The sequence below is a fragment of the Poecilia formosa genome, unplaced genomic scaffold, assembly GCF_000485575.1.
Source record: "Poecilia formosa unplaced genomic scaffold, Poecilia_formosa-5.1.2 Scaffold65, whole genome shotgun sequence".
Classification (NCBI taxonomy): Eukaryota; Metazoa; Chordata; class Actinopteri; order Cyprinodontiformes; family Poeciliidae; genus Poecilia; species Poecilia formosa.
Genome location: NW_006800004.1, coordinates 1759296 through 1785154, shown reverse-complemented (window position 1 = coordinate 1785154; position 25859 = coordinate 1759296). Strand labels below are relative to the sequence as shown.

Sequence of the window (25859 nt, the reverse complement as noted above, 5' to 3'; positions counted from 1 at the left end):
TTTGTGTTTAATCTAATTTCTTCTGTTCTGTGAAGACCCTGGCAGAGTTCAGGGCTGTGGCTGGACCCTGCTCTAGCATCTTCTGGAGCCACAGCTGGCTTTTTGGATCTTCTACAATGACTCTTAGTCACTATAGCTAAAAAACAACAGGAGCCAGCTCCTGTATTAAATATTAATGTAATGACAACTGCAGGTTTTAACAGTTTTTTTCCTGCAATATTTGCATTGAATTTCAAACATACAATTGAATTGTATGTTTATCTTTATTTTAAACCCTAAAAGTACAGATAAGATGGTTGTTCTTTATAGATTACAACAAATTTCCTAAAATAGATGTCTATTTAAAATTATAAGAAGTATTTTTTTTTTCCAAGTCTTGTGACATTTGTGATTCTAAACAGTATTTTTCTGGCTGGCCTGAGAGCGAAGTGGCTGTTTGGTTTGTGCAGGCAGGTGAGTTGACCTGCTGACAGGATGACCGTCAGTCTGGAGGAGTGGAGAGAATCAGACCAAAGCCTTCAGAAAGTCCCATCTGCAGTTTGCCACGAGTTACAGAATGCGGGCGACAACAAATATGAGGAAGGAGGTGGTTCCTCTGGTCTCACAAGATCAAAATGAAAAGCAACATGGTGGTGGCAGCATCATGCTTTACTGTAGAAGGGCCAGGAAAGAGAACATGGAGGCAGAATCAGCAGCCAGATCCAGCAGTTTTCTAGTTAAAGTCTAAAGCTGACAGGGCTTGTTGCAGAAAAGAACAGGCAAATTTTGCAATGTAATGTCAGTCAAATGCAGCTACATTTGGATGCTGCAGCTACATCCAAATGTAGCTGCAGCAAAATGTTCTGCAAGGTCTAGTCAAAGGGTCTGCACTTTTTACAAACCTTAACATTCTGCCCAGTTCAGCTACATAAAACTCGTTTAGCATCAAACGTTGCACGACCTTTCAGAAAAAGACGACTTTACTTTCTGATGAACATCTACAGCTGGAAATGTGTTTTTATTTCTATTTTTAGCTTTTGAAAGAGAGAAAAACATGGATCTATCAAAGTATTTTAAGTAAAAATTTCCAACCCAATGAGAAGAAAAAAAAATAGATCTGAAAACATTACAGATACAGTTCAGAGTCATTCTGTTGTAGAAATGCAATGAGGAAAATAACTGCATAACTGCAACACTTTATTACGTTTATATTCACAAACTTTGGTTCATTCTTTATCAGTTTTAGAAAAATATCAAAGGAGCCACAGGCTGCAGACCCCCGGTACAGACTGATGCAAACAAATAAAACCATGCATCCATTTACTTGTATGCTACAGTTCTGGTTTATGTTCTGTTTATGCAGCGTCTCCTTAGTAACATCCTAATTTAAACGGATATTTACACTGTGTGCATTAGTCTGCATGCTGCAGGAATCGTCAGATACCTGCTGGTAAAGCGCCAAGCACTGTGAGGCAATGACCTCAAAACAAGGCGTCATAAAAACACGCCCTGCTTCCTCCCAGCGCCCGTATTACTGGAAATCAGTGAGGCAGAACAACCCTGAGAATCTTCTGTGTTTATTTCATTCAGTTTCACATGGCATCCTGCAGCCAAACTATGCACAATAAATAAAAAAATTCATTAAATTAACGACATTAAAAATAAAAAAATAAAAAAAATTAAAAAAAAACACAAAACGGACAACTCGGAACACGCCGTCCTTAAGATAACAACAGGAGGAGAAAAGTTTCCCTTTTTCTTTCTTTTTTTGGTTTTAAGTTAACAAAGTGACAATACTTTAAATAGCGTTAAATAAAAGCTGAAGAAACAGTTTCTGTTTGGTCGAACTGTCACAGGAACGGTGCCGACTCTCGGCGCGGTCCGGTTCCTGGAGTGTTGCCAGCTCTCCCCCCACCCCGCTCCCTTCAGACACGTGCTCCCCACGCCGTGCGCTCACTCTGCTCACATGATGCTGCCGCTTCCTCGTAAAAACACCGCTCCTTTCTCGGCAGAGAGACAGACAGAGGACTGCTGAGTCACTCTTTCTTGACCCTGGAGTTCACCCTGACGAAACGTTCATGTTTCCCGTTGCTCTTTAAAATTTTTGCGCCCCCCCGTTGATTTCCTCCGTTGGGTGGTGTGTCGGGGTGGGGGGGCAGCAGCAGAAAGAGGAGGAGGAAGGAGGAGGAAGGCTTTCCAATTAATGCAGGCGGGTGTTCTTTTGATATTAATTTCGCCCCCGGATGCAAACGATTCTTGACGATATTCCAAGTGGTTTCATCGGTCTGGCAGGTTGATGAGCGGCACCCACTGATCCAGGCAGCGGCAGTCCCTGCAGAATCGGTTCACCTTGCTTAGCGCTGGGTTCTTCCACAGGGCCGACTGCGGGTTCTGCAAGACGGAGCAAAACAGTCAGATGCATGCTGGGGTTTGTTTTTTGAACATACGATTCAACAGACTTGCTCACAGTTCAGGTTGAGGAATGATGCTTACCGTAACCAGGACGCAGTGCACGTCCATGGGTTCCCCTCCTGGCTTCACCCCCCCCAGGATCTCGGCCAGACGCCTCATGTTGCCCACTCGCAGGATGTTGATGTCGTTCTCGCAGCAGAACGCCTGGATCAAGGTGAAATGGATCTGCAGAGCCACGTCCTCTTCATCATCCGTAGCCAGTAGGCAGAGTACCACATTGTCTGGATCCCTGCAGGCAGGAAAACCACAAAAAAATAAATAAATGAAGGAGTGAGTGATCACCTTCGATCATGGATCTTTAAAGAGTGCGCACACACACTCACACGCCAGGATGTGATAAACTTACACATTGAGGGACTTTGCAGCCTCGTACACCCCGACAGTGATACAGCCCTGAGGCAAGGCGGAGCTCAGGACCTCCTCCAGGGCTTGGGCCACCGATTCCATCCTGGAGGGAAACGGGGAAACTGGGTTCAATACTGCCGGCAGGCGCACTGTTAACTTCTTAGTGGTTGCTTAAGTTTGTTTGTTCATTTTAATTTGTGGCTGATGTCAGTCCGTGACGTGATGCTGCATGCAGGGTGGAACTGCTTGTGCCCGAAGAGACACGCGAACAGAACCAGCGGCTGTTCCAGCTGTGCTTCCAAAGCTATTTTGAAGCTAATGCTAACTAGCCAAACTGAAGCCGTAGCAAAACAGTTGGTGCAACGTCGCAATGTTTAAAAGTGAGAAACTTTGACATAAAAGAAACAATTTAGAAACTCAATGGACAAGAAATGCAAAAATGTTCGAAGTGTAGTAAAAGGAGCTGACCTTTCTACAGAGTTTTCTCCTCCAGTTTCTTCAAAAGTCATATTGCACATCCAGGCGGTTCGGTGTCCTACACAGTCCAGAGCGGATGGAGAGCTGCGGCTGGCGGCGGTGCGATGCTCGCTGTTTGCCCGGTGAACTGAGTGTTCCCTGTAGTAAGACAGCCTGTGAGCCCAGAACTCATTTACATGGAGGCCTCCCATTGGCTGTTGGTCCGGTAACATGCAAAATACACGGCCAGGTTTCAACCCGTTAAACCCGGGACTTGTGTAGAAACAGCGCCCCCCTGTGGGTGCAATGCAACAACATGTGATCATAGGGAACTCGTGGCCTTTAGACCGGTGATTGTCAGACTTTTACATTCAGTTTCTTCACAGAAAACATCCGCAGAAGTCAGAAGTTTTTGTTAATCACCAACCTCAACTTAAAATCTAAAAATGGCTGCCTTGCTGCTAAAATGTAATGGCAGCTGCAGCTAAAACTGTTAATTTTGCATTATATTATCGAATATATATTTGTTTACTCTGTCACTATCCATTCTACACACACTGCAATATTTGCTTTACATTTATTACTTAGTGAACATGTTTCTGCATTGATCAAAAGTGCAGAATGTATGAAAATCTTCGCTTGTATTTGCTAACAGTTATATATTAGGAGGGTTAAAAAACTCATTTAATATATACATAATTAAATTGTTAATTATATGTACTGAGAAATAATTAAAAGCTTAGTTAAAAGTTTAATAATTTACATGATACACAATGAATTTATATGTCATTAAAGCTCTAAAATGGAGTGTTAAGGTAGAAGATATATATTTTTATATATGTCCATCAAAGTTGAGGTACCGGTCTTTATGAAGTCCAACAGGTCAGTGTAAGCCCGGCTCCTCGATGTTAATAGGAGGGTTAACAGATAAAATTGTTTCTAGGCGATGCTGTAGGTACAGGAGTCATAAGCATCACCTGAAGGTACTTGCATGATATTATAATGCAAACTTATAATATCTGTTTGCATTATAATAGTTTGCAAACTAATATAATTGTAGAGATATTATAAGTTTGCATATTTATCATGTAATGACATTTTTAATACATTATTGTCTATTAAATTAAGATTGAATTAAACATTAATTTATTACATGGTTAAGTAACGATTTATTCATTTATTTATTTTTATCCGTTTTAATCCTTAAATTTGGTGTTTACATTTAGAAACTGAATACGGTTCGGTTCAAAATTCAGCTTAATGTCAGATGTCAAAGTTCATCTACTGGCAGTAGGCGACAAGAATAACAGTTCATTTGTTCAACTCAATATTTCTCACTGTCCCTAGAGGCAGCCTAACTATCATCACTCTCTCCTGCAAAGTTTAGAGCAACAGGATCTAGACATATATGGAATACGCACATTGAAATATTCCAGTGTTCGCTTTAATTTATACTCTTCCGCCCTCTAGTGGAGAAAAGTTAAATGGACTCAAAGCCGTGCAGTTCTAACGCTTTTAGATCTGTTTTGAAGTCAGTTTCCGTTTCTCCCATTTCCTGAAACGTTTACCATGGCTGACCTGAGACCAGCCCTCTCTGCGCCGCTCATTGTAACCGTCCCCTACACAACCTTCCTACCGACAACGTGGCAACAGTCAGTGTTTGCAAAGTTGCCCCTTTCCCCCCAATCCAAACACATGAAACCACTATCGAGGACCCGGTTTTTTCCTGTACATCATGGAGAATGTGAGTGATTTTTTTTTCTATAATCAACCAGAGGATGGATCTCTGCAGGAACAACAGTCAGTCAGGGCGTGTTCCACTGTTTACCTAAATCTCTCTGAGAACACTCATTGGATGCAAAGGATGAAGAAATTTTCATCGTTAGGGCAACCACCGTCGGTCTATCACACCCTGCTTTAATAATCTCTAATCTTTAAAACAAAATAGTACTTTTCAAAATGCAAACTTTTTCCTTGAGGTTTGATTCTGTTTTATGCTCATTCGGACTGTTTCTGCCACTGCTGAATTGCACACGCAAATTCCTATTTTGGGTCACAGTGTGTGAACTTTCTCCTCTTGTTATCAGACTGACTAGTTATCAGCTCATGTTGTGTGTTTCTGCTGAATGATGTGGCAGCTGTGGGTGTACTTTGCCTTCCTCTGACATGTCTGAGCTGTGAGTACCGCAGCAACACTTCACCCCAATTCTTTTTTGTGAATGGTATTTTTAAAAATAAGTCCAACTTTCTAAAACTCACCTTGTTCTACTTACAAGGCGTTAGAGTCTAGTCTTGGAGATGGACCAGAGGGGTCACCAGGTGTCTGATTCTGGCCGCCGCTCCCACAGAAAGAAAGACAAGGAGCATTTCTCCAGGTCTTCTCAGCAGGAATGGGATCTGAACTACCCTGTGCCGGACCAACACTGGGGTCGTCCCGATGCCCACTACGTGAGCCATTTCACCAGCCCACATGCCAGACCTCAGCTGCTTCCATATAACTCCCAGGAATATGCATATGGATATGGGTGGCAGGAGCATCACAGACCTCAGTCCAGGTCAGTTCTCCATATAAGTTACTGCAGGCAAACATTAAAAATATACTGAATGTTTTGGTTATTGCAGTGAATTTTTTGTATCTTTGTATCTTGACAGTCAGCAACATTTGCAGCGTGCTAATCAAATGACTGTTTCCTCTTTATGCCAATAGCAGCATTGTGCAGTTCTGTAAGACCTTGCTGCCGATACACAGATTAAACTGAGATTATTAATTTCTTTTGTAGGCATGGCTATGACTACTCCTCTCAACATCACTGGGATTACCAAGACGGCTATGGCTATTATGACTACTACAGAGGCCACCATGCACAGCAAGGTATCTTGACGCAAAGCAACTCAAGATATTTACAGTAGGGAGGGCCAAGTAGTACTTTACATGACAGACACCAAACTTGACTTGCTTCTTCATTAACAATAGTACCATGTACGTGATAAAGTGTTTCTCCCTTAACAGATTTCTGCTGTTTTGCTTTTTTTGCAGCACTTCAAGTGTTTCAGATCATCAAACAAATTTTAATATTAGGCAAAGATGACCTGGACACAATGTAGTTTCACATTACCTTACTCCACTGTATGTGAAGCGGTAATGTCCCAGAGTGTATTTTAAGCCTGGCGGGCCACAAGGCTTTACTTGCCCCCCACCATTTTTGTTTATTTTAAACAGTTTATTTATACATCAATAACAGTGACAGTAAACATAGATTAAGCTTTGTAGTTGACTCATTGAATGGGAGTGAGGGGGTGTGCATCATTTGTGTTGTCCCTGCACCTGCCCTTTGGCCACACACAACATTATTTCCAAATTATGACGCCTGCTTTTGCACCTCCACATTTCTGTAACTTTCAAAAATTTTTCTGATGGAAACATTAAGTTAACATCTAGTTGTTCTATATTTGGCAGCTACAACTACCATCAAGGTCTTGCAATAACTGGTACTAGGTCTTTTATATCACTTTTTGACACACTTTTATTTCCAGAATTGTTTTAATCCAGCTATGTTGGAGGAGTTTAAAGCAGGTTGCAATTAAATTTAAATGCAAACTTTGACTATGCCATTTCAAAGCCTTCATTTAGTTGTTTGAGCCATTTAGATGTGGATATGCTGGTGTTTTTTAAATCACTATCCTGCTGCATAACACACATGAGCTTAAAGGTAGCAAATCCATGGCCAGACATCATCCTTCATTACTTTCTGCTAGAGAGCTACAGTCATGGTTTCATCACTTAGCATCAGCCATCCAAGTCAAGCAGCACTAAAACAACCCTAGACCATCACAATACCTCCACCATGTTTGACAAGAGATGAGATCCTTTTCTAAAGTGGCATGTTATTCTCTCTTCAGATGCAGGTTTAAGAAAGTTGCACTTTTTATATCAGTCCACAGAATATTTCCCTAAAAGTCATGGGGATCATAAAGATGTTTTTGGTAAACATCTTTGGTGTTCTTTGGGCTTGACAGGAGTTTTTATGACTACCCTCTGGATACCATTTTTGCCCAGTCTCTTTATTATTGTTGAATCATGGGACAATGCCTTTCCAAGGCTGTGCAACACTTTCTATACTGACTTTCCTTCCTTATATTGGAATGTGATGTTCCACTTTTTGAAATATTTTAGTCTATTTAGTCTATTTAGACATGAAATAGACTAAAATATTCAAGTGGATGCGAAAACATAAATCGCCCCCTCCCCACTCCCGAACGAAGGTACGTCAGGGTGAAGGAGCGTAGAAAACATAGCTTGTTCTACCCCGCCCCCTCCAGACGGGCTTTTGACGCCCCCTTTGGTGCAGCGCCCCTATGCGTTGCATGCGCTGCATACCCACTTTTTGCGCCACTGGTTTTAGTCTATAAAAGTAATTTGTTGGTTATACATGCCAGAAAGTAATTGAACCTGGGTGTGGCAAGTGATTTTGTATTTACCCAGGTTTTCCCTTTACCCTTCTAACATATGTTTGACGACCTGAATTGGTTAAGGCATTGTATCAGTTTGAAAGTTTAGTAAATTTGTAGCACTACGGGAAGAACACATTTCCAGTATGACACAGTCTACATTTGTATTATGATTTTGTCCCAGATACCTCACTTCCTGTTGATGTTTGGAAGGCGGCAGTCTCTGTTTTCTAACATTTATATTTTTTCATAGCAGTTTCTACAGGTCAGCCTCTGATGTTTCTAAAGACATACTAAACATGCCGCATGCAGTTTTTATAATGAAAACATCTCAATCCTACTGATGATCTTTATGCACTTAGCTGAATGCTAGGCTAACATTAGCAAGATTACTTTCTTTTAGCTAGACTTTTTGATAATATGATTTGTAAACTCTTCTAGTGTGATTCCATTAGAAGAGTGGAGCCATTTTAGAAAGTTGTTATGCTTCATGTGCTTAATGTTTTGGCTACGAATTTGCTTTCTGTATTGCTCTTTCTAACAAGGACAGCTGTCTTAGCACACGACACATATATGGTGAACATGAACAGCAAGTACAGGTTTACAGACAAAGCTAGCAAAAACCCAAATTTGTTAGATGAAGAACCTCTATTACAGTTTTGCTAGTAGTGTACATGTTAATAGGCTGTGAATTTTAAACATTGGTCAACAAAGTGCTAGCTGAACATATAATACACAATATCAACAACAGATATTGGGAGTTGAGTTTAGAGACTGTTTGGAAATGCCTTGATCAGGACTATACGTGGCATTGGATTTGCTCGACCCATTTCTAAGACATCTGGTTGTAAAATGACATGTTGTTCTACTTCTTTAGATGGTGTACAGTGGGGTCCCCAAGAATCATGGCAAACCAATCAGTACCCTGACAGGACCCATGTGCAGGGACATGGAGCGAGCCTCAATTCAGAGGAGCACAGGTGAGCCACAGAACAAATATTTCCTTTAACTGCATTAACAGGGTTTGGTAGTGTACAATGGCTCTGTTCAGTTTTTTGAGGCCGCAATATATCATTTCCAAACTTTTCACATCTTTGATATGACAGATCCTGAGCTCAACCAAAAACTATGCAAACCTGTCATCAGCTATAGGGAATTTAATTGCCTGAACTATAGAAAGGGAACAGAACAGATAACTCCTTAGAGCCAATCAGGTATCAAGCATCCACTTTGCTTTTTTAGTGACCATTGGTCATTTATTGTCCAATGTTGTGCGTCATGGTGGTGCACAACATCTGCTTGGTGAACCCAAGAGAAACTTATGTGAGATTATACCAGCAGTGTGAGCAGAGGTCAAATAACCATGGGTAGTTTGACCTCGCCTAAGTTTGCATGTCCTAGAACTTAAATAATCTTCCATTCATGGTGTCTGATACCTTAGATCTGCCTAGTTGCTGTCTTGATGGTAAAGTGGAGAGGTTGATGTTTGGAAAGTGACCATAATGGGATAACTGTACATCTGTACCGTACATCCCCTCTGATACCACATTAGGATTTCTTGTGGTCCATATGAGGAGAGATGTGCTAGCCGCATTGTTATTCTAGTAAAATGATAATGGATTAAAGCCAGATTTTCCTTCTTTCAGATATGACCAGAGGAGGGACATCTCCCAGCATTACCTCAGTGATTATGAAACTAACCCTTCCAGAGACAATGAGGAGATTTCCTCTTATCATCCCGGGACTCTAGAGAGTTCCAAAACCTCGGGCTTGTCTTCCAGCAGCTATGAGCTGAGTCAGTACATGAATGGATCTGATGTCTGTGATTCAGACATGCAGCCTGTCCTCAGCTCTGACAGAGGTGAGTGCTCGTATCATCACACCTCTTCAATCCATCACATCACACCGATTGTACAACAACTCTGTTGGTTTCCCATCTCATATCGGATCAGCTATAAAATGCTCTTTCTTACTTTCAAAGGTGTCCACAACCTCACCCCTCCATATCTTTTGGACCTCCTTCACATTGCTACACCCGTCTGTTCCCTCAGATCCTCTTCTCTTAGTCATCTCATTGAATGCCATAGTAACAGCCCGTCTTGTTTCTATGGCATTCAGCCGTTGTGCTCCCAAACTCTGGAACTCACTCCCCCCTGATCTCTGTAACATAGACTCTTTGCCACACTTCAAATCCAAACTCAAAAAGTATCTGTTTTATGTAGCCTATGCCCTTTGGTTGGATTTCAAATCTTATTTTGTACTTAATTTTACTATGTGTTTCAAGTTTGAGTCTTCTTTTATGCCAAATTATGTGAGGTGACCTTGAGTGACATGTTCTGCTTCCTACCTGCAGCACGTCAGACCTCGGTTCCTCTGAAGTATTCAGTCCCTCATGGGGTTGTGAGCTTCGGGCCTGCAGGCCAGCTCATACGGGTCACTCCAGCCCCGACAGCACAGGAGAAATCCAGTCCGCTGGAAATCCACAGTTTGGAAGTTAGTTCAAAATGAATCAGTGTTGAAATGCAGGAGATTTTAGTTTGGATTTCTAATGTGGGATAATGAAGAAACATCATCTCTCCATCTGCACAGCTCATACTGAGTGAGACGCAGGAACAGCAGGAGATGAGAAACTTCCCAGGGCCTTTAACTCGGTACTGCTTTGTTACTTGCATGCTAGATGCTGCCTACTGCAGAACATGTAATCAAAAATGAATCTGAAAAATTATTTGCTTTGAAAATGTCTCTGCATATTTTACTAGGGAAGATTTGCATAAAGTGGATGCAATAGACTTTGCTCAACAAAAGGCAGGAGCCTGCATGAGAGACGGCCAGCTGCCAGATAGGCGCTCTGCTGCCCTCTTGTGGAACCTTCTGATACTTCTCTGCAGACAGAATGGAGTAAGTGTGCTCTTCATAAAAGAGTCAAAGCTGAGATTACAGTTTCCACACCACCTCACATGTGAATACATATTCTAATATTTCCAGCAAATAGTTGGCTCAGATATCGCTGAGCTCCTGATGCAGGATTCCCATTCAGATGGAAGCTGGAAGCCAGAAGTTCCCACACTCATCGACTTCGACGAGCATCCAGCTGCCGAAGCGCCGCCTGTCGGCGGAGACGATCTGCTCACTGGAGGTCCCAGCACCGCTGGTGCAGAGAGACCAGAGAGGGCGCTGCAGAGCTACACTCAGCTGCTGCTGGCTGGAAGGAAGAAGGTTCAGTCATTTTCTTACCAGCTGTCGTCTGACGTCTCAGTTTTTACTTTTATATTTGTTTACATGTTTGACTCATAGAGAACAGAGTGGTTATTATTTTCATGACCTTGCCTTTCATTTTCAATGACAAATAAATCTGGACTGTGTGCTGTGCAAAGCAAAGTTACTTTAAATTATCAAGGAAACATGGGTTGCATCTGCTTCATTGGTGTTATTAAAGATGCTTGGCACAAACGTCTTACATTGTTCCTAAAATCAGGTTGGAATGTAGCTTCTTTGTGCCACAAAGCCCTTGTTTATCATGAGTTGCCATGCATGCTGAAGTTTTGAAAAATACCTGGGTCTAACATAAAGGAAAGGAAGGAGATCTCTGAACTATTTTGACGTATGTTTTGAATTGTGTGTCGGCACAGTGTTCTGCTGCGTCAAGTACTGGTAGTATGCTTTTCTGGGATTTTTTTTCCATATGCCATGATTCAGTGCTCTATTGACGCCCCAAGACCTGAAATTAGTAGATTAACCAAATCGATCAGCTGCTAAATGATAAGTTTCACTTTCAGTTTCCACTCACTTCAGATGCTGAAGTGAGTGCAGCATCTGGAGAGCATCATGTGAGATTTTTGTTGTTGCATTGATTTTGCAGCAGTGGTGCACTTGTGTGCAGTGCATGGTGGCCTCATGAGGAACAGTTTTTCAACATGTTAGTTGTGTTTCAGGATATCTTGTGCTCCACTGTTAAATAGGTGGGGAAGTGATTTTTGGGAGTGTTATTTTCCTGCAGCACCTTGTTCACCAATGCTGTGGAAATGAAAGGCTAATACATTCTGTTCATTCTAAACTTGTGTCCACACCTGATAAGTTTGAGGTTATATTTCTGGATGCAGTGATGACAACTGTCGTCCCGTATTTTACTGTAACTCACTTGAAGTTTTAGATTTAAAAATGTTTATTTTAGTATAGTTATTATAGTGATTCAAATTTTTATGCTGGACTAGCATAAACTGGGAGTACCCATCCTTTAATAGCTGACAAGCTACAACATTGTAGCCACAGCTGCCTTGAGGCAGACTAACAGAAGCAAGATCTTCATAAACTTCAACCACCACCAAACGTCAAGTTAGATGTTCATGTGTATTTGGCCCTGGAGGATTTCCTAATGTTTTGAATGATTACAGGACAAACTCCTACCTTATGAGCCACTGCTGCCGCAGTACTATCTAAAATCTACTTTTTTTTTTTTTAGCTTTTCAGCATGCTATAATGTTATTCAATCATCAAAAAAATACCTTGAGTGTTGCCTTGATTCATTCATGCATGTTTAAGAAATCCTTTAATCTCCCATGGCAACTGTTCAGCTGTGCTAAACAGCTTGGTGGACCTAGCCCCGCCTTCACCATTGCAAAATGGTACAAACAGTTGTCTGTGCCATTTTACAGCACAATGTGCCTGAAAATACATAATACTGAGTCTTTAAAGTGTGTTTCATACCACAGAACTGTAATTATTCTTGGCTTTTTGTGTTTCTCTCACTTTTCCCATGTGGTCAGCAGGAGGCCCTGGAGTCTGCCATGTCCAGCGGTCTGTGGGGGCATGCACTTTTTCTGGCCAGCAAGATGGGCAGCAGATCATATACCACAGTACTGAACAGGTGAGAAATGCCAAGACCTTTGAAATGGGATAGCTCTTGAAATTGGATTACATTTAAGTGCAGAAGTGATAATTTGTTCAAAAAGTCTTCCTGTGCCTTGGCTTTAATGTGTCTGCTGCGCTTTAAAGTTGCCTCAACACAACAGTAACTGGTGTGTATTTTTATCAGGACTTGGTCCTGGTCCAGACTTTAATGTAGCAAAACACTGCAGGAAAACTGAATGCAGAAAGACTCTTTGTTTCTGCTCAGCTCATCAGTCAGACTGGTGTCATCTGATTAGAGAAAGCCACATTTTATTAACAAAACCTTTTAAAAATGAAAAAAATGTTTTAATCTACAGGTATGCATTAATTTTGTTATATCCACTTATGTTCTATTAATTTTTTAGGCAGTTAGAATATACTTATGTCAGTTTAGAACCAAACTCTTTAATTGATTTTGTATTCAGATTTGTTAAGGTTACTTTGGCAACTTTTCGACACCTTCCATTAATTTCAGAGATTAAGAACACATCGGAGGATCTGAGGCCGCGGTGGAGATATTTTTTTTCTTTGTCAAATATTTTACAATAATTTATTGAACCACTTTTTGAACTTGTAAGATTCAACTAAGTTGCAAGAATATTTTTGTTATTGTTTTGTCTATATTTTTTTGTTGGAAATATGTATTTCAAACAATCAAGTTGGAAGTTTGTTCAAGAAACAAACCATGTGTTCGCCACCCACTTCCCTTCCTGAACCGTGACAGATTTAATGCAATCTAGTCCGTTTTTTCAGACTATTTTTAAAATCAGCAGCATATTACACAGCAGCATGTGTTGGGTAGCCAGAGGAGGAATGTGTGGGGAGAGGGCCATCAGATGACCAGCATGATTAAGATCTGTGAGTGACAGGAGGGCCAGAGTTTGAGCTGTCGGGGTGAACTGTGTAAACTCTCCAAAGTCAGGCAGAAGGGTTGTGTTTAAATAGGTTAGTTCCTGCTTCAGGCTGTGAAAACTGACACCAAGTGCTGCTGGCCTGTGTTATGATGTGAAATTACACAAAAATGCTGTGTCGGCAGGTTTACAAGCCAGCTGGTAGCAAATGATCCCCTCCAGACTCTCTTCCAGCTTCTGTCTGGGAGAATCCCAGCTGCATCTGCGGTAAAATATTGCAATAAAATGATCACATGTCCCACTCATGAATACTTTATGAAGCCCCAGCAACGGCATTAATTATGTTGTTCCTTATCCAGTGCTGTGGGAATGAAAAGTGGGGCGACTGGCGGCCTCATCTGGCTGTGATGCTGTCCAACGAGACAGGAAGTGGCGCCGTGCAGCAGAAGGCCATCCTCACCATGGGGGACTCACTCGGTATAGAAACACTGACTGACTGACAGGTGGTTCTACACAAACACACACACTGATGTGTGGGGTTGCTGTTCCCCTTGCAGCCTCCAGGGGCCTGACGCATGCGGCCCATGTGTGTTACCTGACGGCTGCCGCTTCCTTTGGCCTGTTTCCACAGAAGGCAGAGAGACTCGTGCTTCTAGGCAGCAGCCACAGGTGAGCTGTGCTTCAAACCTCCAGGCACATGATGACATTTTACAGCATAATCAGATCAAATAACTGTTATCTTTAGATGCTATAAAAATGCTACACATATCAAATATGACTTAAAAGAAATTTTAATGAATGATTTAATGTGAAATGATCTCACCAGATCTTGAATGTCAATAGGCCTTTGGTGGATCTCCCCTTTCGTTTGATGATGGATGAATTTTTCCAGGGTAAAGAGACTTCTTTTTAAAACTCCTATATTTCACTCACACACTTCTGTCCTCTCTTTCAGGCAGCCTTTTGGAAACTTTGCGTCAAATTCTGCCATCCAGTGTACTGAGCTATACGAGTACTGTCAGACGCTCGGAGGAAAGTCATTTTCAATCCCATCATTTCAGGTAACTCACACCTACTGCGCCTTTAGCTAGAACTTTAAAGAATAAATTTAAAGTCATCTCAGGGTTATTCTGCTATGTCTGATGCTCTGTAATCAGGTGTATAAGGTCCTGTATGCCAGTCGGCTGTTGGATTGTGGGCTTTCGTCCCAGGCCTTCCATTACTGTGAGGTGGTAGGGCAGGCCGTGCTCAGGCAGCAGGAGCCTCACTATGTGCTGATGGAGGAGCTTATTAAGGTAAACACACATCATGCAATATGGTTTACATAACCCATCCTATCAACGTTTTGCATCTAGTAGAGTCTGCATATGCTGTGTGTGTGTGCGTGTGTGTGTGTGTGTGTATTTTCCCCTGCAGCTGTCAGACAGACTGAGGTTCTCTGAGGGTCATTACAGTGAAGCTGGGTTTACTGCAGCAGAACAGGAACCAGAGTGGCTTAAACACCTTCGGACACGACACCAACGCTTACAGGTGACCAGTCTGTTCATTTCACACCATGCTGACCAAGGGTAGGTCTGTGAAGGAAGACATTTGGCCTTAATTCTAAACGTCACAGAATTCAGACACTGTAACGAAGGCAAATTTATTTCAAGTTTGAAGTCCAATTTGTTATCAGGAGTAGACGGATTGCTGATGTTACTAAGAATGATCTTGGACTTATTAATGTCCATTAAAATGCTTTATTCTTTTATGTCAAGTTAAGTCAAGTTGTTTATTTATATAGCCCATTTCAGCAACAAGGCAGTTCAAAGCAGGGTTATAATAGTTTTGAGTTGTTCATTATAGTTCACATTTATATCCTTGTGACTTTTTGTTTGTCTAATTCAGTTAGCTTTAGTTAGTTTTTAGTGTGTTTGATAGTTGTTATTCATTATTATTATTAGTAGTTAAACATTATTTAGTTTTAGTTAACTTTTTATTCGTTATGGTTGCAGTTTAAGTTTTCTCATACTTAGATTAATTTTTTGGTAGAGAATTCACAAAGGTCAAATTATTGTAATTTGATCATGTATACATTTATTGGGAAATGGGGGGAGGAAGGCTATTTATTAGCCTTTAGAACTGAAAGTCTAATAGAACTGAGTGACAGGAAGGCCAGAGTCTAAATTCATAAACATGAAAACGGAGGATATTTGATCTATAATTTCAGTATTGTTAGTTTTGTAAACGCACTTTATAGTTCTAGTTAGCTATAGTTTTGGCCATTAATTACTGTTTTTATTTATTCCAGTTAATTAAAATTATTTCTCAATATTAGAAATTATACTAACCTTGGTTCAAGGTACATCACACCAGTAATACAGTAACCAATTATTAAACAAAGCAGTAAACTTTGCATTTTGTCAAATGCCATCATCAAATCTCAAGCTTGACTAGTCTAAGTTTTTTAAACAGTATTCTACTTATTCAGTTAAAAATCCAGAATAAATACAGTANTGCTTCATGTGCTTAATGTTTTGGCTACGAATTTGCTTTCTGTATTGCTCTTTCTAACAAGGACAGCTGTCTTAGCACACGACACATATATGGTGAACATGAACAGCAAGTACAGGTTTACAGACAAAGCTAGCAAAAACCCAAATTTGTTAGATGAAGAACCTCTATTACAGTTTTGCTAGTAGTGTACATGTTAATAGGCTGTGAATTTTAAACATTGGTCAACAAAGTGCTAGCTGAACATATAATACACAATATCAACAACAGATATTGGGAGTTGAGTTTAGAGACTTTGTTTGGAAATGCCTTGATCAGGACTATACGTGGCATTGGATTTGCTCGACCCATTTCTAAGACATCTGGTTGTAAAATGACATGTTGTTCTACTTCTTTAGATGGTGTACAGTGGGGTCCCCAAGAATCATGGCAAACCCATCAGTACCCTGACAGGACCCATGTGCAGGGACATGGAGCGAGCCTCAATTCAGAGGAGCACAGGTGAGCCACAGAACAAATATTTCCTTTAACTGCATTAACAGGGTTTGGTAGTGTACAATGGCTCTGTTCAGTTTTTTGAGGCCGCAATATATCATTTCCAAACTTTTCACATCTTTGGTATGACAGATCCTGAGCTCAACCAAAAACTATGCAAACCTGTCATCAGCTATAGGGAATTTAATTGCCTGAAATATAGAAAGGGAACAGAACAGATAACTCCTTAGAGCCAATCAGGTATCAAGCATCCACTTTGCTTTTTTAGTGACCGTTGGTCATTTATTGTCCAATGTTGTGCGTCATGGTGGTGCACAACATCTGCTTGGTGGACCCAAGAGAAACTTATGTGAGATAATACCAGCAGTGTGAGCAGAGGTCAAATAACCATGGGTAGTTTGACCTTGCCTGAGTTTGCATGTCCTAGAACTTAAATAATCTTCCATTCATGGTGTCTGATACCTTAGATCTGCCTAGTTGCTGTCTTGATGGTAAAGTGGAGAGGTTGATGTTTGGAAAGTGACCATAATGGGATAACTGTACATCTGTACCGTACATCCCCTCTGATACCACATTAGGATTTCTTGTGGTCCATATGAGGAGAGATGTGCTTGCCGCATTGTTATTCTAGTAAAATGATAATGGATTAAAGCCAGATTTTCCTTCTTTCAGATATGACCAGAGGAGGGACATCTCCCAGCATTACCTCAGTGATTATGAAACTAACCCTTCCAGAGACAATGAGGAGATTTCCTCTTATCATCCCGGGACTCTAGAGAGTTCCAAAACCTCGGGCTTGTCTTCCAGCAGCTATGAGCTGAGTCAGTACATGAATGGATCTGATGTCTGTGATTCAGACATGCAGCCTGTCCTCAGCTCTGACAGAGGTGAGTGCTCGTATCATCACACCTCTTCAATCCATCACATCACACCGATTGTACAACAACTCTGTTGGTTTCCCATCTCATATCGGATCAGCTATAAAATGCTCTTTCTTACTTTCAAAGGTGTCCACAACCTCACCCCTCCATATCTTTTGGACCTCCTTCACATTGCTACACCCGTCTGTTCCCTCAGATCCTCTTCTCTTAGTCATCTCATTGAATGCCATAGTAACAGCCCGTCTTGTTTCTATGGCATTCAGCCGTTGTGCTCCCAAACTCTGGAACTCACTCCCCCCTGATCTCTGTAACATAGACTCTTTGCCACACTTCAAATCCAAACTCAAAAAGTATCTGTTTTATGTAGCCTATGCCCTTTGGTTGGATTTCAAATCTTATTTTGTACTTAATTTTACTATGTGTTTCAAGTTTGAGTCTTCTTTTATGCCAAATTATGTGAGGTGACCTTGAGTGACATGTTCTGCTTCCTACCTGCAGCACGTCAGACCTCGGTTCCTCTGAAGTATTCAGTCCCTCATGGGGTTGTGAGCTTCGGGCCTGCAGGCCAGCTCATACGGGTCACTCCAGCCCCGACAGCACAGGAGAAATCCAGTCCGCTGGAAATCCACAGTTTGGAAGTTAGTTCAAAATGAATCAGTGTTGAAATGCAGGAGATTTTAGTTTGGATTTCTAATGTGGGATAATGAAGAAACATCATCTCTCCATCTGCACAGCTCATACTGAGTGAGACGCAGGAACAGCAGGAGATGAGAAACTTCCCAGGGCCTTTAACTCGGTACTGCTTTGTTACTTGCATGCTAGATGCTGCCTACTGCAGAACATGTAATCAAAAATGAATCTGAAAAATTATTTGCTTTGAAAATGTCTCTGCATATTTTACTAGGGAAGATTTGCATAAAGTGGATGCAATAGACTTTGCTCAACAAAAGGCAGGAGCCTGCATGAGAGACGGCCAGCTGCCAGATAGGCGCTCTGCTGCCCTCTTGTGGAACCTTCTGATACTTCTCTGCAGACAGAATGGAGTAAGTGTGCTCTTCATAAAAGAGTCAAAGCTGAGATTACAGTTTCCACACCACCTCACATGTGAATACATATTCTAATATTTCCAGCAAATAGTTGGCTCAGATATCGCTGAGCTCCTGATGCAGGATTCCCATTCAGATGGAAGCTGGAAGCCAGAAGTTCCCACACTCATCGACTTCGACGAGCATCCAGCTGCCGAAGCGCCGCCTGTCGGCGGAGACGATCTGCTCACTGGAGGTCCCAGCACCGCTGGTGCAGAGAGACCAGAGAGGGCGCTGCAGAGCTACACTCAGCTGCTGCTGGCTGGAAGGAAGAAGGTTCAGTCATTTTCTTACCAGCTGTCGTCTGACGTCTCAGTTTTTACTTTTATATTTGTTTACATGTTTGACTCATAGAGAACAGAGTGGTTATTATTTTCATGACCTTGCCTTTCATTTTCAATGACAAATAAATCTGGACTGTGTGCTGTGCAAAGCAAAGTTACTTTAAATTATCAAGGAAACATGGGTTGCATCTGCTTCATTGGTGTTATTAAAGATGCTTGGCACAAACGTCTTACATTGTTCCTAAAATCAGGTTGGAATGTAGCTTCTTTGTGCCACAAAGCCCTTGTTTATCATGAGTTGCCATGCATGCTGAAGTTTTGAAAAATACCTGGGTCTAACATAAAGGAAAGGAAGGAGATCTCTGAACTATTTTGACGTATGTTTTGAATTGTGTGTCGGCACAGTGTTCTGCTGCGTCAAGTACTGGTAGTATGCTTTTCTGGGATTTTTTTTCCATATGCCATGATTCAGTGCTCTATTGACGCCCCAAGACCTGAAATTAGTAGATTAACCAAATCGATCAGCTGCTAAATGATAAGTTTCACTTTCAGTTTCCACTCACTTCAGATGCTGAAGTGAGTGCAGCATCTGGAGAGCATCATGTGAGATTTTTGTTGTTGCATTGATTTTGCAGCAGTGGTGCACTTGTGTGCAGTGCATGGTGGCCTCATGAGGAACAGTTTTTCAACATGTTAGTTGTGTTTCAGGATATCTTGTGCTCCACTGTTAAATAGGTGGGGAAGTGATTTTTGGGAGTGTTATTTTCCTGCAGCACCTTGTTCACCAATGCTGTGGAAATGAAAGGCTAATACATTCTGTTCATTCTAAACTTGTGTCCACACCTGATAAGTTTGAGGTTATATTTCTGGATGCAGTGATGACAACTGTCGTCCCGTATTTTACTGTAACTCACTTGAAGTTTTAGATTTAAAAATGTTTATTTTAGTATAGTTATTATAGTGATTCAAATTTTTATGCTGGACTAGCATAAACTGGGAGTACCCATCCTTTAATAGCTGACAAGCTACAACATTGTAGCCACAGCTGCCTTGAGGCAGACTAACAGAAGCAAGATCTTCATAAACTTCAACCACCACCAAACGTCAAGTTAGATGTTCATGTGTATTTGGCCCTGGAGGATTTCCTAATGTTTTGAATGATTACAGGACAAACTCCTACCTTATGAGCCACTGCTGCCGCAGTACTATCTAAAATCTACTTTTTTTTTTTTTAGCTTTTCAGCATGCTATAATGTTATTCAATCATCAAAAAAATACCTTGAGTGTTGCCTTGATTCATTCATGCATGTTTAAGAAATCCTTTAATCTCCCATGGCAACTGTTCAGCTGTGCTAAACAGCTTGGTGGACCTAGCCCCGCCTTCACCATTGCAAAATGGTACAAACAGTTGTCTGTGCCATTTTACAGCACAATGTGCCTGAAAATACATAATACTGAGTCTTTAAAGTGTGTTTCATACCACAGAACTGTAATTATTCTTGGCTTTTTGTGTTTCTCTCACTTTTCCCATGTGGTCAGCAGGAGGCCCTGGAGTCTGCCATGTCCAGCGGTCTGTGGGGGCATGCACTTTTTCTGGCCAGCAAGATGGGCAGCAGATCATATACCACAGTACTGAACAGGTGAGAAATGCCAAGACCTTTGAAATGGGATAGCTCTTGAAATTGGATTACATTTAAGTGCAGAAGTGATAATTTGTTCAAAAAGTCTTCCTGTGCCTTGGCTTTAATGTGTCTGCTGCGCTTTAAAGTTGCCTCAACACAACAGTAACTGGTGTGTATTTTTATCAGGACTTGGTCCTGGTCCAGACTTTAATGTAGCAAAACACTGCAGGAAAACTGAATGCAGAAAGACTCTTTGTTTCTGCTCAGCTCATCAGTCAGACTGGTGTCATCTGATTAGAGAAAGCCACATTTTATTAACAAAACCTTTTAAAAATGAAAAAAATGTTTTAATCTACAGGTATGCATTAATTTTGTTATATCCATTTATGTTCTATTAATTTTTTAGGCAGTTAGAATATACTTATGTCAGTTTAGAACCAAACTCTTTAATTGATTTTGTATTCAGATTTGTTAAGGTTACTTTGGCAACTTTTCGACACCTTCCATTAATTTCAGAGATTAAGAACACATCGGAGGATCTGAGGCCGCGGTGGAGATATTTTTTTTCTTTGTCAAATATTTTACAATAATTTATTGAACCACTTTTTGAACTTGTAAGATTCAACTAAGTTGCAAGAATATTTTTGTTATTGTTTTGTCTATATTTTTTTGTTGGAAATATGTATTTCAAACAATCAAGTTGGAAGTTTGTTCAAGAAACAAACCATGTGTTCGCCACCCACTTCCCTTCCTGAACCGTGACAGATTTAATGCAATCTAGTCCGTTTTTTCAGACTATTTTTAAAATCAGCAGCATATTACACAGCAGCATGTGTTGGGTAGCCAGAGGAGGAATGTGTGGGGAGAGGGCCATCAGATGACCAGCATGATTAAGATCTGTGAGTGACAGGAGGGCCAGAGTTTGAGCTGTCGGGGTGAACTGTGTAAACTCTCCAAAGTCAGGCAGAAGGGTTGTGTTTAAATAGGTTAGTTCCTGCTTCAGGCTGTGAAAACTGACACCAAGTGCTGCTGGCCTGTGTTATGATGTGAAATTACACAAAAATGCTGTGTCGGCAGGTTTACAAGCCAGCTGGTAGCAAATGATCCCCTCCAGACTCTCTTCCAGCTTCTGTCTGGGAGAATCCCAGCTGCATCTGCGGTAAAATATTGCAATAAAATGATCACATGTCCCACTCATGAATACTTTATGAAGCCCCAGCAACGGCATTAATTATGTTGTTCCTTATCCAGTGCTGTGGGAATGAAAAGTGGGGCGACTGGCGGCCCCATCTGGCCGTGATGCTGTCCAACGAGACAGGAAGTGGCGCCGTGCAGCAGAAGGCCATCCTCACCATGGGGGACTCACTTGGTATAGAAACACTGACTGACAGGTGGTTCTACACAAACACACACACTGATGTGTGGGGTTGCTGTTCCCCCTGCAGCCTCCAGGGGCCTGACGCATGCGGCCCATGTGTGTTACCTGACGGCTGCCGCTTCCTTTGGCCTGTTTCCACAGAAGGCAGAGAGACTCGTGCTTCTAGGCAGCAGCCACAGGTGAGCTGTGCTTCAAACCTCCAGGCACATGATGACATTTTACAGCATAATCAGATCAAATAACTGTTATCTTTAGATGCTATAAAAATGCTACACATATCAAATATGACTTAAAAGAAATTTTAATGAATGATTTAATGTGAAATGATCTCACCAGATCTTGAATGTCAATAGGCCTTTGGTGGATCTCCCCTTTCGTTTGATGATGGATGAATTTTTCCAGGGTAAAGAGACTTCTTTTTAAAACTCCTATATTTCACTCACACACTTCTGTCCTCTCTTTCAGGCAGCCTTTTGGAAACTTTGCGTCAAATTCTGCCATCCAGTGTACTGAGCTATACGAGTACTGTCAGACGCTCGGAGGAAAGTCATTTTCAATCCCATCATTTCAGGTAACTCACACCTACTGCGCCTTTAGCTAGAACTTTAAAGAATAAATTTAAAGTCATCTCAGGGTTATTCTGCTATGTCTGATGCTCTGTAATCAGGTGTATAAGGTCCTGTATGCCAGTCGGCTGTTGGATTGTGGGCTTTCGTCCCAGGCCTTCCATTACTGTGAGGTGGTAGGGCAGGCCGTGCTCAGGCAGCAGGAGCCTCACTATGTGCTGATGGAGGAGCTTATTAAGGTAAACACACATCATGCAATATGGTTTACATAACCCATCCTATCAANCACGTCAGGTTGGGATGAATGATGGACCGATGGGGTTTTATTTAGCATCTGATCAAATTTACGATCTGACCACTCACAGGGTTATGATCAGATGCCTGAAACACCAGTCACATTTCCATAAATGTCTCACATTCTGACTTGCACTTAATAAGTTAAATAATGTATCATTTTTAGGGTTTGTTACCAGGCTGAAATTCTTCACAGTGCAGCTTTAAAGAGCTGCTAAGATAGCTGTATTAAAGGTTTACTCCCTGTTAGACCTTTAAGAGTAATGTTATCATAGTCTAATGATAACATTTATTGTTCTCAGATGGGGATTTATGATGGTACTGATATAAATCAAGCAGTTTGTGCAAACCATGCCTTGGCCTACAAGAACAGCCAACTGGACCCGGGTAAGATTTTCTTCAAATGTTGCCTGTGAAGTTTCCTACTACTGAGCAGTTTTATACACTTGAAAAACTAGATCATTTGTTCTCACTGTCTGACACTGAATCAGACTGAGCGTTTCCTGTTTTAGCCAGAATTACTTCTACCAGCTAAATTCAGAATTTTTTTTTAGTTCACAAATGTATGCATTAATATTTACGAATATTGTCGTTTTTAACTGCAACAACCACACAGCAGGATGCTGCCACTCCAACACTTCACAGTTGGAAAGTATGAGATATTAGTTTCCCCTCTTTTATTTTCAGAAATAACAATGATTATAATAGTCAAACTGATGACTTTAATTTTATCAGACCACAGGAGATGTATTATCTATGTTGTGTTCTGTGTTTTCTGTGTAGTTATTTTTGAGGTTTTCTGTGTTTAGTCCTGTTCCTGTCTTGTCTTCCCTGTTTGCTTCCCAGGTGTGTCTCATTCCCTGATTACCCTCCCTGTGTATTTAAGTCCATCTGTTGTCTTTGTCTTTTGTCGGGTCCTTGTCAAACGTAGCATGTCAGTTGTCTTCGTCTGGCTTACCTGTCTGTTCCGTTCCTTGTGCTTGAGTTCTGTGGAGTCATCATTAAATTCTTCATAAAATGTCTGCCTGCGCCTATGAGCGCCATTCTCACCGCCAACCATATCACATCATGACAATCTATTTGCCAATAGATTTATAAACATGAAATCCTCAAAAAATGATTGTTCTTTAAAAACTACAACAGATTTTCTGTTGTAGATACTTATAATTTTCAAATGGTTATGTAATGTTTGCAGCTATATCTATATATATTTATATATGTATATTTCTCTAGTTATTCTGTCATTAAGCAAACTTCTTTTAGAAATCCAAAGTGACCTACAACAGGAAAGGTTTTATCTGACTTAATGTCTGTTTTTTTTATTTTTATAAAGGATATGAAAACATCTAGTTTGAAATGTATTTCTTATATATTTGGTATAAAAATCAATTTATCCATCTCTCTGTACAGAATCTGATCTGGATGATTTAAGTTGTCACAACCAGAATCCGGAACCTGAGTTTCTCTATTTTCAAAGCTCTGAGCATCAGGACAGCCTCATTCATGGGAGTGGAGAGGAAACGCAGGAAATGATGTCAAACACTGACACAGAAATGCAGCAAAGGTAGAGAACTGTTAGCACACTGTAAATCACTCAGGTTGGTTCATACATGGCAGCTCAGTTCTGACCAGCTCTGCTATTCTCTGCTTGTTACTCTGTCAAGGCCTCATGCCGATGCTCCCTCCATGCCAACAATAGCAGTTCATGCTCCTTTGGCCCCCGCCGGCCAAAACTTCAGTCATCATTACACGGATGGTGTTGAAGTCAGGAGTTCTTTGCCACATTGTCCTCTGAGTAATGTTTCTCTGGCAGCTGATGGTGAGGATCCCCTGCCAAACGTCATTCATTCCTGTCTCTGTTCAGACATTCACAACCGTCGGCTCTCTGCTCAACTACTTTGTTTTCATTCCCAGAGGCAGACTCGTCTTCCGGGGCCGGGATGGTGAGAGGTTTCTTCGTAGTCATTATGTGTTCAAAACAGCAGAGCAATTGTTGATTTATTTCAGAAACCAGCTCTTTGTTTTCTATTGGAAATGAATAATCAGATGCTGGAGGTTAGCCTCGGTCATAGTCAAAACCAGCGGGTCATCACTGGCGCTGTGGAGGAGCCTGAGGGGCCCAAAGAGGTTCCTAAACAGGTAGGGTGTTTGGAGCTGCTGCACCAGCTGTGTTTCCATTACTAATGTGCCTCTTTATTCTGGTCTATATGAGATGAACATGCAATTATTATGTTTCCATTAAATAAAAAATTAAATTAAAATCACACATTGTTCATGACAGTAACAGATGTAAACAGTAACATGAAATATTATGGTATTCATAATTCAGCCATGGAGCTAGCGCTCATCATCTATCAGCCAATCAGAGCGTCCTATTCAGCCGTTGGAGCAACAAGCCCCACCTATTTGGGAGTGACTACATATGTTGTTTTTTGGGGAAATTGTAGTTGGCTATTTTATAGAAGAGTTAAAATATTCAACATGTATCAACAACACAAAACGTTTTATGAAGTGTGATGCTGTGAGAGCTCTGGTGGAGTCAGCTGTACATTGAAAAAAACAAAAACAAACCATCATACTTCTACTTCTTCCTGTCGTCTTCTTTGTGGTTTTTGCCAGTAGTAACATCTGGTTTTTGATTGTGTCACTTGCGTGATGGAAAAAACAGTGTTTCCATTGTTGTTTTGCAAAATACAATTAATTTCATATGGCCGTAAAACTGCATCCTAGTGCAAAAAACTTTATTAAAAACATGATTTTTTTTTTTTTTGAAATTGCAATGTTTCCATTAGGCAAATTTATTTTTGTAATTTCAAAGTGCACATTTTTATGGTTAATGGAAGTGCAGCTCCTGCCAGCAGACAGGAGGTGACATGGATTCAGTCTTTGTTCTGTGCACACAGAGCACTAAGGCTGGGTGGTTCAGTGGCTGGTTCAAATCCAAACCAAAAGATGTCCAGGAAAACACAGAGAAAGACATCCCAGCTCAGACGGTGAGATGTCAGCAGATGGAAAACATAATTGATTTAATCACTTTTTAAAAAATTAGGTTTATATTAATGTGTTGATCTATTGGACCAGCTCCCAGCTGCTGGCCACCACCCTCCTCCTCCACCTGCTGCTCTCCCTGCTGCCACATTCCCATCATCCCCGGCTGGGATAAATCCTTTCTCAAAGAGAGCAGGTGAGTCATGAGACAAATTAAAAAATAGATAAAATTTATTTCCTGTGTAACTGTGTTGACCAGCTGTCTGTATTAGGCCATCCATCCATCCATCCATCCATCCATCCATCCATCCATCCATCCATCCATCCATCCATC

The 25859-nt window shown here is 41.1% G+C and overlaps 2 protein-coding genes across 8 annotated transcripts in view; one reads left to right on the top strand and one right to left on the bottom strand.

Annotated features, from left to right (window-relative positions):
• Positions 1-1163: 1163 nt before the first annotated feature.
• gadd45ab (growth arrest and DNA-damage-inducible, alpha, b) lies at positions 1164-3609 on the bottom strand. The gene is made up of 4 exons (XM_007554679.2): positions 3265-3609; positions 2798-2899; positions 2473-2680; positions 1164-2370 (listed from the first exon to the last, which is right to left on the bottom strand). Exons 1-4 carry the CDS (start codon positions 3576-3578, stop codon positions 2257-2259), a joined length of 738 nt encoding a protein of 245 aa, XP_007554741.2. The 5' UTR covers positions 3579-3609; the 3' UTR covers positions 1164-2256.
• Positions 3610-4510: 901 nt separating this feature from the next.
• sec16b (SEC16 homolog B, endoplasmic reticulum export factor) overlaps positions 4511-25859 on the top strand; it is a 23925-nt gene continuing 2576 nt past the window's right edge. The window contains exons 1-24 of one of the 7 annotated variants that reach the window (XM_016672730.1): positions 4511-5429; positions 5529-5807; positions 6033-6124; positions 8579-8681; positions 9348-9562; positions 10055-10194; positions 10291-10352; positions 10461-10599; positions 10687-10917; positions 12468-12565; positions 13625-13706; positions 13799-13916; positions 13997-14108; positions 14395-14500; positions 14597-14734; positions 14856-14969; positions 22840-22924; positions 23948-24101; positions 24202-24222; positions 24253-24356; positions 24452-24480; positions 24584-24676; positions 25441-25530; positions 25613-25721. In XM_016672730.1, coding sequence (XP_016528216.1) covers positions 5551-5807; positions 6033-6124; positions 8579-8681; positions 9348-9562; positions 10055-10194; positions 10291-10352; positions 10461-10599; positions 10687-10917; positions 12468-12565; positions 13625-13706; positions 13799-13916; positions 13997-14108; positions 14395-14500; positions 14597-14734; positions 14856-14969; positions 22840-22924; positions 23948-24101; positions 24202-24222; positions 24253-24356; positions 24452-24480; positions 24584-24676; positions 25441-25530; positions 25613-25721 — 2692 coding nt within the window. In that variant the 5' untranslated portion in view covers positions 4511-5429; positions 5529-5550. Of the gene's footprint in view, positions 5808-6032; positions 6125-8578; positions 8682-9347; positions 9563-10054; positions 10195-10290; positions 10353-10460; positions 10600-10686; positions 10918-12467; positions 12566-13624; positions 13707-13798; positions 13917-13996; positions 14109-14394; positions 14501-14596; positions 14735-14855; positions 14970-22839; positions 22925-23947; positions 24102-24201; positions 24357-24451; positions 24481-24583; positions 24677-25440; positions 25531-25612; positions 25722-25859 lie in introns of all 7 variants that reach the window. The other 6 variants (XM_016672726.1, XM_016672724.1, XM_016672727.1 and 3 more) reach the window with 6 other exon arrangements.

Excerpts from the sequence above, each read along its gene's own strand:
- gadd45ab (XM_007554679.2), bottom strand. The coding sequence starts at position 3,578 with ATGATCACATGTTGTTGCATTGCACCCACAGGGGGGCGCTGTTTCTAC. Across the intron at positions 2,900-3,264 it reads GGAGAAAACTCTGTAGAAAG|GATGGAATCGGTGGCCCAAG; the intron begins GTCAGCTCCTTT and ends GTTTCCCTCCAG. Across the intron at positions 2,681-2,797 it reads GCTGCAAAGTCCCTCAATGT|GGATCCAGACAATGTGGTAC; the intron begins GTAAGTTTATCA and ends TCCTGCCTGCAG.